The 12,233-nt window shown below is 49.7% G+C and overlaps 1 protein-coding gene across 5 annotated transcripts in view; it reads left to right on the top strand.

The window, feature by feature from the left end:
- The window catches only part of Dom (domino helicase), a 104,689-nt gene extending 93,071 nt beyond the window's left edge, over positions 1-11,618 (top strand). For 2 of the 5 annotated variants that reach the window (XM_077676213.1, XM_077676217.1), the window contains exons 37-42: positions 295-648; positions 2,745-3,011; positions 3,228-3,383; positions 8,371-8,619; positions 10,082-10,345; positions 11,381-11,618. In XM_077676213.1, coding sequence (XP_077532339.1) covers positions 295-648; positions 2,745-3,011; positions 3,228-3,383; positions 8,371-8,619; positions 10,082-10,345; positions 11,381-11,470 — 1,380 coding nt within the window. In that variant the 3' untranslated portion in view covers positions 11,471-11,618. The remainder of the gene's footprint in view (positions 1-294; positions 649-2,744; positions 3,012-3,227; positions 3,384-8,370; positions 8,620-10,081; positions 10,346-11,380) is intronic. The other 3 variants (XM_077676214.1, XM_077676218.1, XM_077676215.1) reach the window with 3 other exon arrangements.
- Positions 11,619-12,233: the final 615 nt, after the last annotated feature.

Below are 12,233 nucleotides of genomic sequence, written 5' to 3' on the forward strand. Positions count from 1 at the left end.
GACAATCTCCTGCGTTTTGTATTGCAACCGGCTATTTTTCCCGTGTTCTCCCACCAACACCCATCATGCACCATACCTTCTTGTTACCCCAAGGGAGGCCTTATGCATTAGCAATAGGCCTGTTGGTCTTATTTTTTTTGTTTTAATTAATTTTGAGAACAAGGAGAAACACAGAGAGTTCGAACTCTATAGTGGGCCCCTGTTAGTCGTCGTACCCTAGAATCACTAGTGTGGGCCGTCGGGGCCCCCGGGTGGCGCGTGGTGCTGCATGTGTGTCGCCTGTGTGCGCCACAGGAGCAGCAGCTGAAGCAGCAGCAGCTGAAGCGCCTGCAGCAGCAGCAGCAGCAGCTGGCGGCTGGCACGGCGCAGGCCACTGTGGCCGTGCCCGTCAGCCTGGCGGGAGCGGCCAAGGTGGCCGTGTCGGCAGCGGCGGCCGCCTCCCAGCAGCAGCAGCAGCCGCGGCCCCAGCCCTCGGGCGGCCAGCAGCAGCAGCAGCAGGCGCAGCAGCAGACGACGACGCAGGGGGCGGTGGTCAAGGCCGGGGCTGCCCTGGCGGCGGGGGTCACCAAGCAGACGGCCATCACCCGCTCCCTCACCGAGGCCGAGATGGCCCAGCTGCTCAAGCGGCGGGAGATCCAGCAGAAGCAGGTGGGCCGGGCCACTCCGTTTCTTCCTATGCGATGCAGAAGTGAAAGTGCCTAGCGCCATCTACTGGCTCGCTTGCAACACTAGGGGCATTCTTTTGAACAACTGCTTTGCCCGCCAGTAGATATTCACCGCTTTGAGGTAGGGTCTTTGTTCCCTGTAGTAACCTCCTGGGTTCGAGACCTTGCAATCCTGCAATTTTTTTTTTATGTCGAGCAATTTTTATGTAAGGATGTTCTAAACCAATATCTGTCCACAGTTTTTCGTGTATTGGCCGTGAGCGCGACCACGGGTGGCGCTGCGAGGCGTGCCTCCGTGACATCGGCTTAGGGATTCTCGCATTTGTCGTCTGCCTCACTCGGGCTCGCTCTCCCTACTGTTTCTTTACGCTCAGTTGACTTTTAATGCTTGTCCGCACCAGACTCTGGGTGTGCGTAACTTTTTATCATAATAATAGACTTAAAATTGCATACACTAGCTCAAGGCGTGATTTGAAGTACAGTTTTAGATACCGCTGCGGATGAAACATTGCCGGCGTCGCCCCATTCCTTGCGAAGCCGGTCCTGTGCGGAGCGCGAAGAGTCAGAGCTACGCGTCAGCTTCTGCATTCAGCAACATTTGGAACAAAGGCAACAGCTAGTTGCTAATAACCGACAACAGCTAAAATGCAAGACGAGAAAAAATGCCAGCCCTCCGGGGATCTCGGCTTTGGCAGAAGGCATTTAATCGTATGTAAAGTAAAACAGTTTTCGCAACCTTACCGAAAGCTCGAAAGTATTGTATCACATCACTTTATGTTGTCACTGTATCAAAGTATGCCGAGACGCATTACGGGCCGCAATTAGGTAGGTTGAGTTCCAAATGACCTACTGAGTGTATAGGCGCGTGCTGACTTTATACCAGGCTTCTAATCAGTATGGAGGCTTATTGAGCAAAACTACTTCACGTCTACGGTAAAAATACAGTTACTCTATGTTTGTTCAGACCTGGAGGGATATTTCGGTACATTTCCCAGAGCCATATGTTTTCAAAATTCAGATATGCGTATAGTAAAACTGCACCTATGAGGAGGAGGTCGAGGAGGAGGAGGACGACGAGTAAGATGGGCAGGAGGAGGAGGAGAAAACTTTTTTAATAGTGAAATCTAGCTGGTTAGTGGTCGAGTCCAGGACAAGAGAGTGAGAGTAATTTTCTTCAATTCATAGCACACCATCCAGAGTAGGCCAGGATTTGTTCGTTACGAGTGGAAGGTTAGAATAGAAATTCTGGTTACAAAAGCCGCCTTCGAGTACTCTGGACAACGTTGTCTGCGCCTGTCGCGGTGGCGTAGCACAATTAAATTTCCTCATTGTATTTGTGTGTGAATAAACAACTCGCACTGCGGATATGCACTTTCTTCCACGCAGACGTAACGAAAGCCAATTTGTGAAGAACGATATGTATGCGTACAGCCTGAAGAAAATATTCACACAAACTTTGTGAGCCTTCAAAATATCCCCAAACTTCTTAATAAGACGTTTGTGGCGGTGCAGAAAAATAGACGCGTTGGGCACAGAAAAAAAAGCATTCATCTGATACAAGCCAAAAGAAATTGAAGACAGCCGCTTTATTTCCTGCCGTGCGATCGGCGTGTAGGGGACCGCTGCTTAGTGCGTAGCATTAGTCCGTTGAGTCTTCATAAGAGCATCTCAAACATACTTTAGGGAAGACTACGAATTTTGAACACTTATAAAGAAGCTCTCAGCACTGAACCTTGCAAATAAACTGGAAAGGACGAGTTAAAGACGATCGTCTCACCGATGCTGTGAAGAAAGTTGTTCTCTCTCTCCTCGTGTGTCGCGAACTTGTGCGGGACACAGCTTGAAATTATTCAGAGTTGCCAGAAGCTGGCAAAAATAAGTGCATCACTGGAAATACGCTTTTTAATGCACTAACACATCAAGCCGGCGATTCGGAGCACAGGCGCTGCTGCTCCTTAACAAGCGCAGTGTAGCAGACGACAGCAGATTCTTTCCGCGAAGAATCCTCGACACTTGTGTAACACTTGAAGATGTTCAAGGTTCAAGTGCCTCCCACCGTTGTTTTTTTTTTTTCTCCAGCTGGCTGCAGCTCAGTTGCTGGCGCAAGCACAGCAGCTTCAACAGCAGCAACAGCAGCAGCAAGTCCAACAACAACAACAGCAGCAACAGCAGGTGGTGACTGTTTCCCAGCAGCAGTCCTTAGCCAGCACTGTGCAGACTCCCGTTGCCACCCTCGTCAAGACGGTGTCCGCACCCTCTGCCCTGGGCACCAGCCAGGCAGCAGTCACCATCCCGGTCTCTGCTGTCACCATGGCGGGTGTCAACATCAACGTTAGCCTGGCACAGGTGAGTGACGAACTTTTCCGGTTGCTGTTTGGCAGGACCATGTTGGCCGGTCAGTCATCATTCTGTCGCTTGGTCAAGCCAGTTTTGTGCATGCCGTCATGGGGAGGCAGTGAAGCGAGTGCATGCATTGCCATCTAGTCGTTTGCTCGTTCGCACCTTGCTTTCTGGGTGGGTGTGAGAAAGGGTGCTCTTGCCACCCCGGTCGCTCGGCAACAGGGCAAGGTGAACACGGCCAAGCCGACGACCACGGCGTCGGTCACTTCGCAGCAGATGCAGCTGCGGCAGCTGCAGATCCAGCAGCACCTGATGCAGCAGCAGCAGCACCGCAAAGTCACGCTGCAGGCACAGCACAAGGTCGCCGGCCTCACCCAGGTGAGCCCGGCGGGAAGCAGAGCTCTTCAATGTGTACTCGTTTCAAAACGATGCTTCAGAATCCGGACCGTGCAAGCACCCGTGCTTTGTGGTAGATGAAGAGCAAGTACAGTCTAGTCCACTTATAGCAATATCCAAGTGCCGAGGAAATTCCATCGTTATAGCCGATAATTGTTATAAGCGAGATGCGAAAAAAAGGCGACGGAACAGAGCTTCTACCATTTTATTTTATTCACATGCAAGCAAGGTCGTACACTACTTACCGTAAAATTCCAGACAAGCGCCCCCACCCATGCAGGGACTCCCCCTAAATCCACTGCTAATTTCCAATTTTTGCGCCGTTCTGGGAAAGTGGGTAGCCTCCCCCTCACGAGTGTCCACATTCACAGCACCCAGACAACACTGGCATGCCACGGCCGGTCTATATCCCAGTCCAATCCAGTCGTGGTTATCAGACGAATAGTTTGTTCTCTATGGGCCATTTCTTGTTTTTCTTTTGGCCGTGTCAATTTCCTTTGGCAGCAGCATGTGCTCGATTTTATTGCCAAGGTGTTGGCCGCTGTACCTGAGGATACTCTGGTACGGTCGTTTGGGTACTGCGGCATAAGAAATGCACTGAATGGTTCGTTATAACCAATATTTTAGAATAGCCATAGCAGGCATTTATGCAATTATGGGGCACTGTACTTGCCCAAAACAAATAGCGGGTAAAGTTGTCAAGTATCGCGCCACATGGCGATACACGACAAAGTGACCGCATTCCGGAGATAAAAAGGAACATTTGTGCACCTACCTTATTGCAGTTCAGAATACCTAACTCGTTTGTCAAACAGGCTTAGCTGCAAAGAAGTTCGTAATTGGACGGACATTGATGCATCTTTCCGATGCGAACAGCAGCTTGCTCAGCTTCGTGCCCGACCTGGTGGCGTTTATCATAGCGGTCTTCACGTCTAGCGTCCTTCGCTTTCGCTTCCCGCCTGGCGCATTCATGCCACTCGGATCACGCGCAGCACAATAAAAGATAAGGCAGAAGCAGTAAAAAAAAAAAAAAAAAAAAAGAAAGAAACGCACAACTTCAACAGTGCGGCTCCTGTGGTACGCATTGACGAGTGACGACAGTTGCAGGCGAGCGCGCCGCGGCCGTGCATGCCGCGTGCATTGGCTGCCTGCCGTGCGCAGCGAGAGGAAGGTTGGATGGCTTCGTGGGTACACCGGACGCATGGTGCGCTCTCCGGCTTTGCGCGTGTTGCAGGAGGGTGCACGGCGGGAGGTTTAAACTGCAAAAAATACAGTCATCACCTTGCGCGCACCGTCTCAAATCCAAGTTGCGCACTGCCGGGAAATTGTGTCAAATTTTTATTTTTGAACGAAATTTGTTTGTTATATCCCGCAACGGGCAAATTTACCTCGTTAAAATGAGGTGTTTTATATTCGTACTTTCAAGGGGAATTACAATTTGCTCATTGTAGCTATTATTTCGTTATAGCCCGTCTCGTTATAATGAGACTCAACTATTGTTATTAACGTGTCGTTATAAGTGGGCTCAACTGTATACTCATGGGGCATCTTAGGGCATGGAAACTCATTTTTGCTAAACATTTACTTTGAATAACATGATTTAGACAATGAAACTTTCGAATACGGAAATGTTTGGGAATGCTAATGCGGAATTTTCTCCATGGCTAGCTGCAGTGGCTACTGTCAAGACATGTCAGAGTAGTCAGGTTTCCCCTGTTTCGTGCCAGGCCAGGGCGCCAACTGCAGGGCTTTTTGATGGATAGCTTTACAAGTCCTTATATTGAATAACTCTGAAATCAGACACTCGTCCAGATTTTGTCACCGACTTGAACCATAGCCTCATAGCCTCATCTTTGCTTCATGCTGTTGCCCCTGCCTTCTCATTGTGATACATTGTCGTACTACATGCCTGCCCCCCATTTTCTTTTTAATCTTTTGTACTGCGGCGAGGCCTCCTCCTTTTCCTGCTTGCCAACAACTTAATATTTCTTGCTAGCATGTTGTGTTTTTGTCTCGGCACTGCAGGTGTTTTTGTTTCTTTCCCCCTCCCCTTCTTACTAGGTCTGCTTGCCCCAATGCTGGGCTGGCTTTAAAGGGGACCTCAAGTCCCCTCCGCCAACGCAATGGAGTACACAGGGTGCCGCAGAGTACAGTTCGAGTAATCTCTTCTTCTGCAAGAATTTTTTATATTAACCGATGAGTATTAACGGAGTTATGAAAAGAGTGCGTATGTCTCATCTTCTCCCCTCCACATCGCTTGTAGTGCTGCGAAAGCTATGGCCATGGGTTTGGGACAATAACTGTCGATGCTGCTCTGGCTGACGCCATTCCAACAGGCAGGGTGGGGACCTATTTGTGGGCATCTAGTGAAGTTTACTTTTTAAAAATACCGCCAGAGGTGCCTGCTGGCATTGCCATGGGCAGCCTTTCGTGGTTTTGGCAAAACTCTTTAAGCTCTGCTGAGCATTCTGGCTGGATTTCAGTTGTCCTGTGCTCTTGCTGTTGTGTCGTATGATACATTTGCAGCAGAGGTTGCAGCGAACAATTTAAGTTTCTGGAATGTGCTGCAGGTATGAAAAGGCAAAATGAAGGTAACTGCCTCCAGCAGTGCGGGTTTTTGTAAATCTGCTTGGGGTGAAATTCATCTCTCTTGCACTTCCTAGAGAAGTAAATTAGGTGTGGGGGAAAGAACTTGTCGTCATAAAATGCTTTGGCTCACGCACTACCCTGTATAAAGTTTGTTTCTTGGTAGTGGCACTGCTGAGCAGCAGGCATAAAGTCTTTTCGTTTTCACAGTGTGCGTGCATGTTGTGCGGTTGGGAGTGTGACTGGTCGTCTTCACCAAATTAAACATTAGTCTGTGAAATTGCTGGCAGTGGTAATTAACTAATTGTTATAATATGAAGAGCCAGTGGAAAGGGAGCAGTTGATGAAGAATGACAGTTGTGTGTTACTAGAATGGCACAAAAGGGAGAGAAAAAAAAAATTGTAGTCCAGTAGGATGCATTTCTGTTCTGCAATGCCTGAATGCAGCACGAAGGGCGGCAGGTACAATGAAACCCCGCAATGAAAAAAAACCGCCAGGGAAAGCCGAAAAATTCGCCTTTGCAAAAATTTCATTGTCGCGAGAATTAAACATAAACGACCAGAAAATTGCCCGCAAACCAAATATTGCTTTACGAAAGCCAGTTAACTTTGCAAGCCTTACCTTGCAGCGACTTCACAGCTCAGGTCTCACACTACTAGAAATGGTTCATAGTTAGTCATTGATCGTGCCCAAAAATGACCGAATCGGGCCAAACGCATCCGAAACATCCCATGAGTTTGCTTTCTCCGCACATTTTTCTCCTAAGTCCTCAGCACCGAGCGTGCAAGCGAAGTCCAGCTTCTGCCGTTGACGAACTTTGCCAGACAGCGGCACCTTGTTGTTCTAATGCTGTTCACAAAACATAGTTGGCACAGCTTTGCCAATGTCCGGAAAAGCCGCAGCCGTCACTTTTTTGTTTTGCGCACGTGCACCATTAAAAAGGGGTGTCCTTGCTTTTTCAAAATGCTAGAGAGCGGGCTGCATGCGGTTCCAAGTTGTCAGCACTACTTCCCTTCCTCCACTTTGGCCACTGACTTCGGAAATGAGTGCTGCCTTATCTCATAGCAATAAAAACATTCACTTTTAGTCCAGCGGAGGCATCTTCTCGAGAGCAAATGTGCCGATTGCCACACACACAACGAGTGCACGCGTGCGCGTGCTGCTTAGCGCTAGCTGACTGTCTCATCCTTCTTTGCATTTGTCTCGTCCTTCGGTTTTTTTTTGTCATGGTTTGTAGCGCTCTTTTTCTTGAAGAAATATGCACCAACTAGCCCAACAGCATATTCTAGCTGACTAGCCTAGCCCAAGCTGTGCCACGAGTCGCCACCGTGATCATCCATGACCTGACAATTCAGGGGCATGCAGGATAAATTGCATTGCGTTTTTGTGACGTTGCTGTGAGTCTGTCTCTGCGGCCGCCAGCTGCACACTCTTTTTTGTAAGCATATATGGCGGCGGCCGTGCAAGGGCGCTGTGGCAGAAGTTTACGCAAGCTGAGTCCACTATAAATGCTTTTGAGCTCTTTTTTGACACCGTTAGCCTAAAATGGGTAGATAACATACTGACCGGACTCGCAGCAAATTTCGTTAATGTGGGATTGTTCCCAAAAAACATTTATTTGCTGAGAGAGATGAAATACATGGGCTTCTATGGACATTCGGGGATCCAAAAATATTTCGTTGCCGCGGGTATTTAGTAGTTGTGGGGTTTCGTAATCTTGAGAGAAAAGGGGGGGGGGGGGGGGGAGTGCTGTATTTGAAATGGGCACAGGAGAGTAAATGGAAACTTTGCACAATTGTTGTGACCTTTCTACTGCTTGTGAAAAAAGAAAAAGTTAGCTCACACATTCTTGACCCACAATTCCATGAGTTTATTTGTTATGTTCCGTTTGAATTTTTGTAAAGAACCTAGTGCAAATAGCTCAAAAAGGCAGTGCTAGAAATCTGCACCTATTCGCACTGTTTTGCGGTGTTTATCGTTATGTGAGAACGATGTTGTGGCCTTCACTTGGTAGTCCTGTAACTAGTTGGTGAGGCTTACTTTGGGGTTGCCAGGTGTTTGTTGTATTCCCGGCCGCGGCGAGAAGTGCAAATGCTGCGTGTACGAGATTTTAGAGCACTAAAAAGATCCCCAGGTGGTCAAAATTAATTCGGAGCCCTTCACTACGGTGCGCCTCATTGCCTGTGTAGCATCAGCGTGTTAAACCCACAGTCAAAAGATGTTTGTTGTCGGTTGCCCAAACGTTCCGGAGATTGCGCCCGGGGCTGTTTTTATTTGCAGGGGCCCATTTTAATTGTCACGTTTCGGGAAGAACAGTGCTGCAGGGCTGAGGGGTGGGCGGCTGCTGAACTAGCGCTGTCCCCGGTCGGTTGTTTGGTGCAGGGCCAGCAGCAGCAGGGCCAGCAGCAGCAGCAGGGGGGTTCCCAGCAGCAGCAGCAGCAGGTGGCCGGCAAGGTGTCTGCGGCGGCCCCCCCCACGGTGGCCACCCAGCTGGGCACGGTGCAGATAGTGCAGCAGGGTGGCACCAAGGCCACCGCCCTGCCCTCGGCCATCACTGTGCAGCAGATCATCAAGCAGGTGCTGCCCGTCAACCAGAACTTCCTGGTGAGGGCTGCCGCCGCTCCAGTCAAGGTGTGCGCTGGTAGATGGTGTGTGGGTGCACGGGCAGATGGTGGTGTTGTTGCTTGAGTGGATCCTGGCATGCGCCGTTTTCAGGGTCCTTTGTTTCCGGGTGAAATAAACACTCCTTCCGAAGAGCGTTTGTAAAAATTGAGTTGTTAAACTTGATTTTCTCATGAAAGTTAGTCAAAGTATTGTTGATCGTGCGGTGGCTTGTCTTGGATAAAGTAAGTTCTGGCGGAGCAAGGTTGTGATTGTGCAGCAGCTTGTCTTGGATAAAGTAAGTTTTGGTGGAGCAAGATTGTGTTGAATGCTCTACACCTAATGGTACTTGTGAAATGAGTACCAAAATGTATATTTTGGAACTGGAAGTTATTTCCGCTCTAATGATGGGAGCCGTAAAACTAACAGTGTGTTTTGACTGCTTGCCTAGAGAGAATTGCCAAGACACCAGTATAGACATCGGAGCAAATTATGCTTCTTTGTGGTGGTCTACAGCAAATGCCAAATTACGGCTATTTTGTATTACGCAATAAAGTATTTTTAGCCGTAAGCACGAAGGTGGTGACTTGTCAGAAACCTGCTCAGGGATGGCACAAATTTGTCCAGGTCGGTTTTGTGCTGGTACCAGTTCCGCGGTGTACATTACCTGGGTCAAAGCTTTTCGCATCCTCAAAGGTGTTGATGATGGTGAATACAGTGGTCCTAAATGAGGTCAGAAAGCCAGAATTTCTAAATGTCACTGGTGAAACCCGATATCTCCCTGGTAAGCAGCTTTCAAAATAGTACCCAATTTCTTCCACCTAAATTTTAGAAGATTTAAACCCCAAAACTGAAGGATATTAATCGTATTTTGTGGGAATATGAGCAAGACGATAGATTTTTTTGGGTGTAGCTCTGGGAGCACTGAATCCTCAAATGAGATGTTATTATTTTCAGAGAATGACGACGTTGGTGATGACGTGTCATCGCAAAATATGTGCAAACTTTTGATTTGCTCCTGTGCGTACGTTGTGCGAGGCGTGGCTTTGTGAAAGGGATTATTAAAAAAATCCCGGGCCATCTCCACTAACGTGAAACCTGAGTAGGGGCAAAGCATGCAGTGTATGAGCGTATTCTTGGCGCCTTGGCTATGCCAAGAGAGAGGAAACTGTTGGGGGTATAGGTATGCAGCTTTGCTGTAAAAGTCTCGTGTCTTTGAAGCACGAAGCTCTCTAGTGCGAGGCGTGAACGAGTGTCCCGGTGTTTTTTTAGTACGCATTACCAAGCGCTCCAGCGCGAGGTGTAAACAAGTGCCCCGGTGTTTTTTCTGAGCGCGCATTGTGTTCCAACGCGAGGCATTTGCCCGGTGTTTTAGTACCGTGACTACATGAGACGAATGACGATGACGACAGGAGACGCCAACAGCTCCAGCCCCTAAGGGGCTTTGCCCCCAAAAGAGAGGGCGCTTTATCTCATTGGTTCGTGCTTGCAGGTGTCGGGTGCAGTGCAGACAGCGGCGGGCACTTCGTCGGGCGCTACGACGGTGAGCCCCGCAACGCAGGTGCAGCTGCACGCGATGCTGCACAAGCCGGCCATGAGCACGGTGGCCCTGGCGGCACCCGCCGGGGGTGGCCCCTCCTCCTCCTCGGGGGGCCCCACCACCCAGGCCACCCTGGTGCCCACCCGCATCATGACGCTGCAGCAGCCACCGGGGGCGGGGGGGCAGACTGTGGCCACCCTCAAGCAGGGCCTGCAGGTGGGTGTTCATTCGCCATGCCGGGCTGCGGGAGGAGGGAAAGGCGGGCAAGAGGGCAGCAGCGTCGGGGGCCTGTTTTTGTTGCAGTGTTTGTCAGCGAACCCGAGTCTCGGCTTTTTTAAGATGTCATGCATGTAGCGAGCGTCAGGAGCTTAGCAAGCACTTGCTGCGTCGCTTGTCTGATTGTGCGACGACTAGGGCATCAGGCCTGTGGCGCTCAAACTGCAGAAGCTAATGATTATGTGAAAAAAATTCCTTTTAAGATTTGTGGGCAAAAAGTGCATCGGTGCATTTGTTAAATTGTTTATTCTAATGATGGGGCAAAAAATTACATGCAACATGATATAGGCACCTGTGTTTTGGGCATGAAACACAGGTCATTTTATTTTGTGCTGTCACTACGATGAACAGTGTATATCATCACTTTACATATCATACATTTACATTTGTTACGATCATCAGAGTAATGCGTGATTAACTGAATTTTCACGTATTATAACGGGAAAGAAAGAATTACTGAGCATTTCGTGAAATAGTTCTCATGGGACAGCTGTCTGGAATATTATGAGGATCACTTGCTTCTCAGAGAGCCTTGATTTTTGAGCCCCATTTTTCATTCAAAAACTTAACAGGCATTTCACAAACACCCCTGTATTCTTGCATCACGTATGAGCATTGCCTTGTTCGCATTTCTGTAATTTGTTACGAAAAACCATGTTTTCCTATTTCTCATATTTTTTATTTGTTGTATTTAGCATGCCAAAAGCACGTGATGAGCACGCAGGTTGCCTTTCTAGCCTAAAATTTTGTTTGTAGCATTCATTCTTCCTTTACCACGTGATTCCAATGATTGTGAGCCCTTGTTATACCCATGCCTGCTCTGTTTGTTCAGTTCCGTTCGTTTTTAATTTGAGCATCCTTTTTCTTTCCCTTCTTCCCTTCTCCTCTGTTTCTTCCCCCCTCGGACCCGTGTTCCCTCTGCCGCTCCCTTCGCATGCCTGCTTGCTTTTCGTCTTCCGCCCACCGCTGCGTCAGCAGCCTTCTCAGCCTGACCAGCAGCAGCAGCAGCAGCCTGGCAAAAAGGCAGCCCCACCCACTTCTGGGGCGGACTCCGGACGACCCTGATCCCGTCTCCTGCTCCTCTTTTTCCACTCCTTACTGCGAACTCGCCTCTCCCCTCCTTTGCGACTGTCGCCAGGTGATCACAGCCTCGGGGGCGGCCCAGGCATCCTCCTACACGGTAGAAGGCTCGGCCACAACGGGGCCCCTCGTCGCAAGCATCGTCACCGACGCGGCCGCGCTGAAGCCCGGGGAGGGCGGTGCTCTGCCCAAGGCCACCATCGCCGTAGCCGTCACGACGGCCACGGGAGATGCGGCAATTGTGGTGCCGCCAAACGTGACGGCGCCGTCGTCTTCTTCAGAAACCATCACCCGCGCCGTCAGCGTGGACGTTAGTGCGGCCACTGTTCAAGCGGTGCAGGCGGCCATCGAAGCGGCCCGCCAGCAGGGCTCGCTCCCATACACCATGCGCCTGCGCAACAACCCACCTAAGCCTGCCTGAATTGTGACCAGTGTGACGACTTTGTGCTCTCCTCTTAGGACACTTCCTTCCCTCGTCTATTCCGGCCCCCCACACACACGGTGTGTTGAAGCTTTCGTGACCGTTTGGTGTGTGCGTGTCGTGATAGCGGGAGAACGTGGGAGCTTCGTCATTCGTCAAGTCGCAAAGGGCGAGAGAGCATCTGCCTCTGTGGCAGCTTGGCTGTTGTCCATAGGTGGACTCCTCGTGCTCGTTTTTGCTTTTTTAACACCTCTCCCCTCCTCCTGTCGGTGTTGAGTATTGAAAACCACTTTTTGTTAGCCACATCGAGGTTCTTTGTGCTTCTTT

This window comes from Haemaphysalis longicornis, unplaced genomic scaffold (genome assembly GCF_048455015.1).
Source record: "Haemaphysalis longicornis isolate Haplotype H1 unplaced genomic scaffold, Haemaphysalis longicornis Haplotype H1 scaffold_7, whole genome shotgun sequence".
NCBI classification, from domain to species: Eukaryota; Metazoa; Arthropoda; class Arachnida; order Ixodida; family Ixodidae; genus Haemaphysalis; species Haemaphysalis longicornis.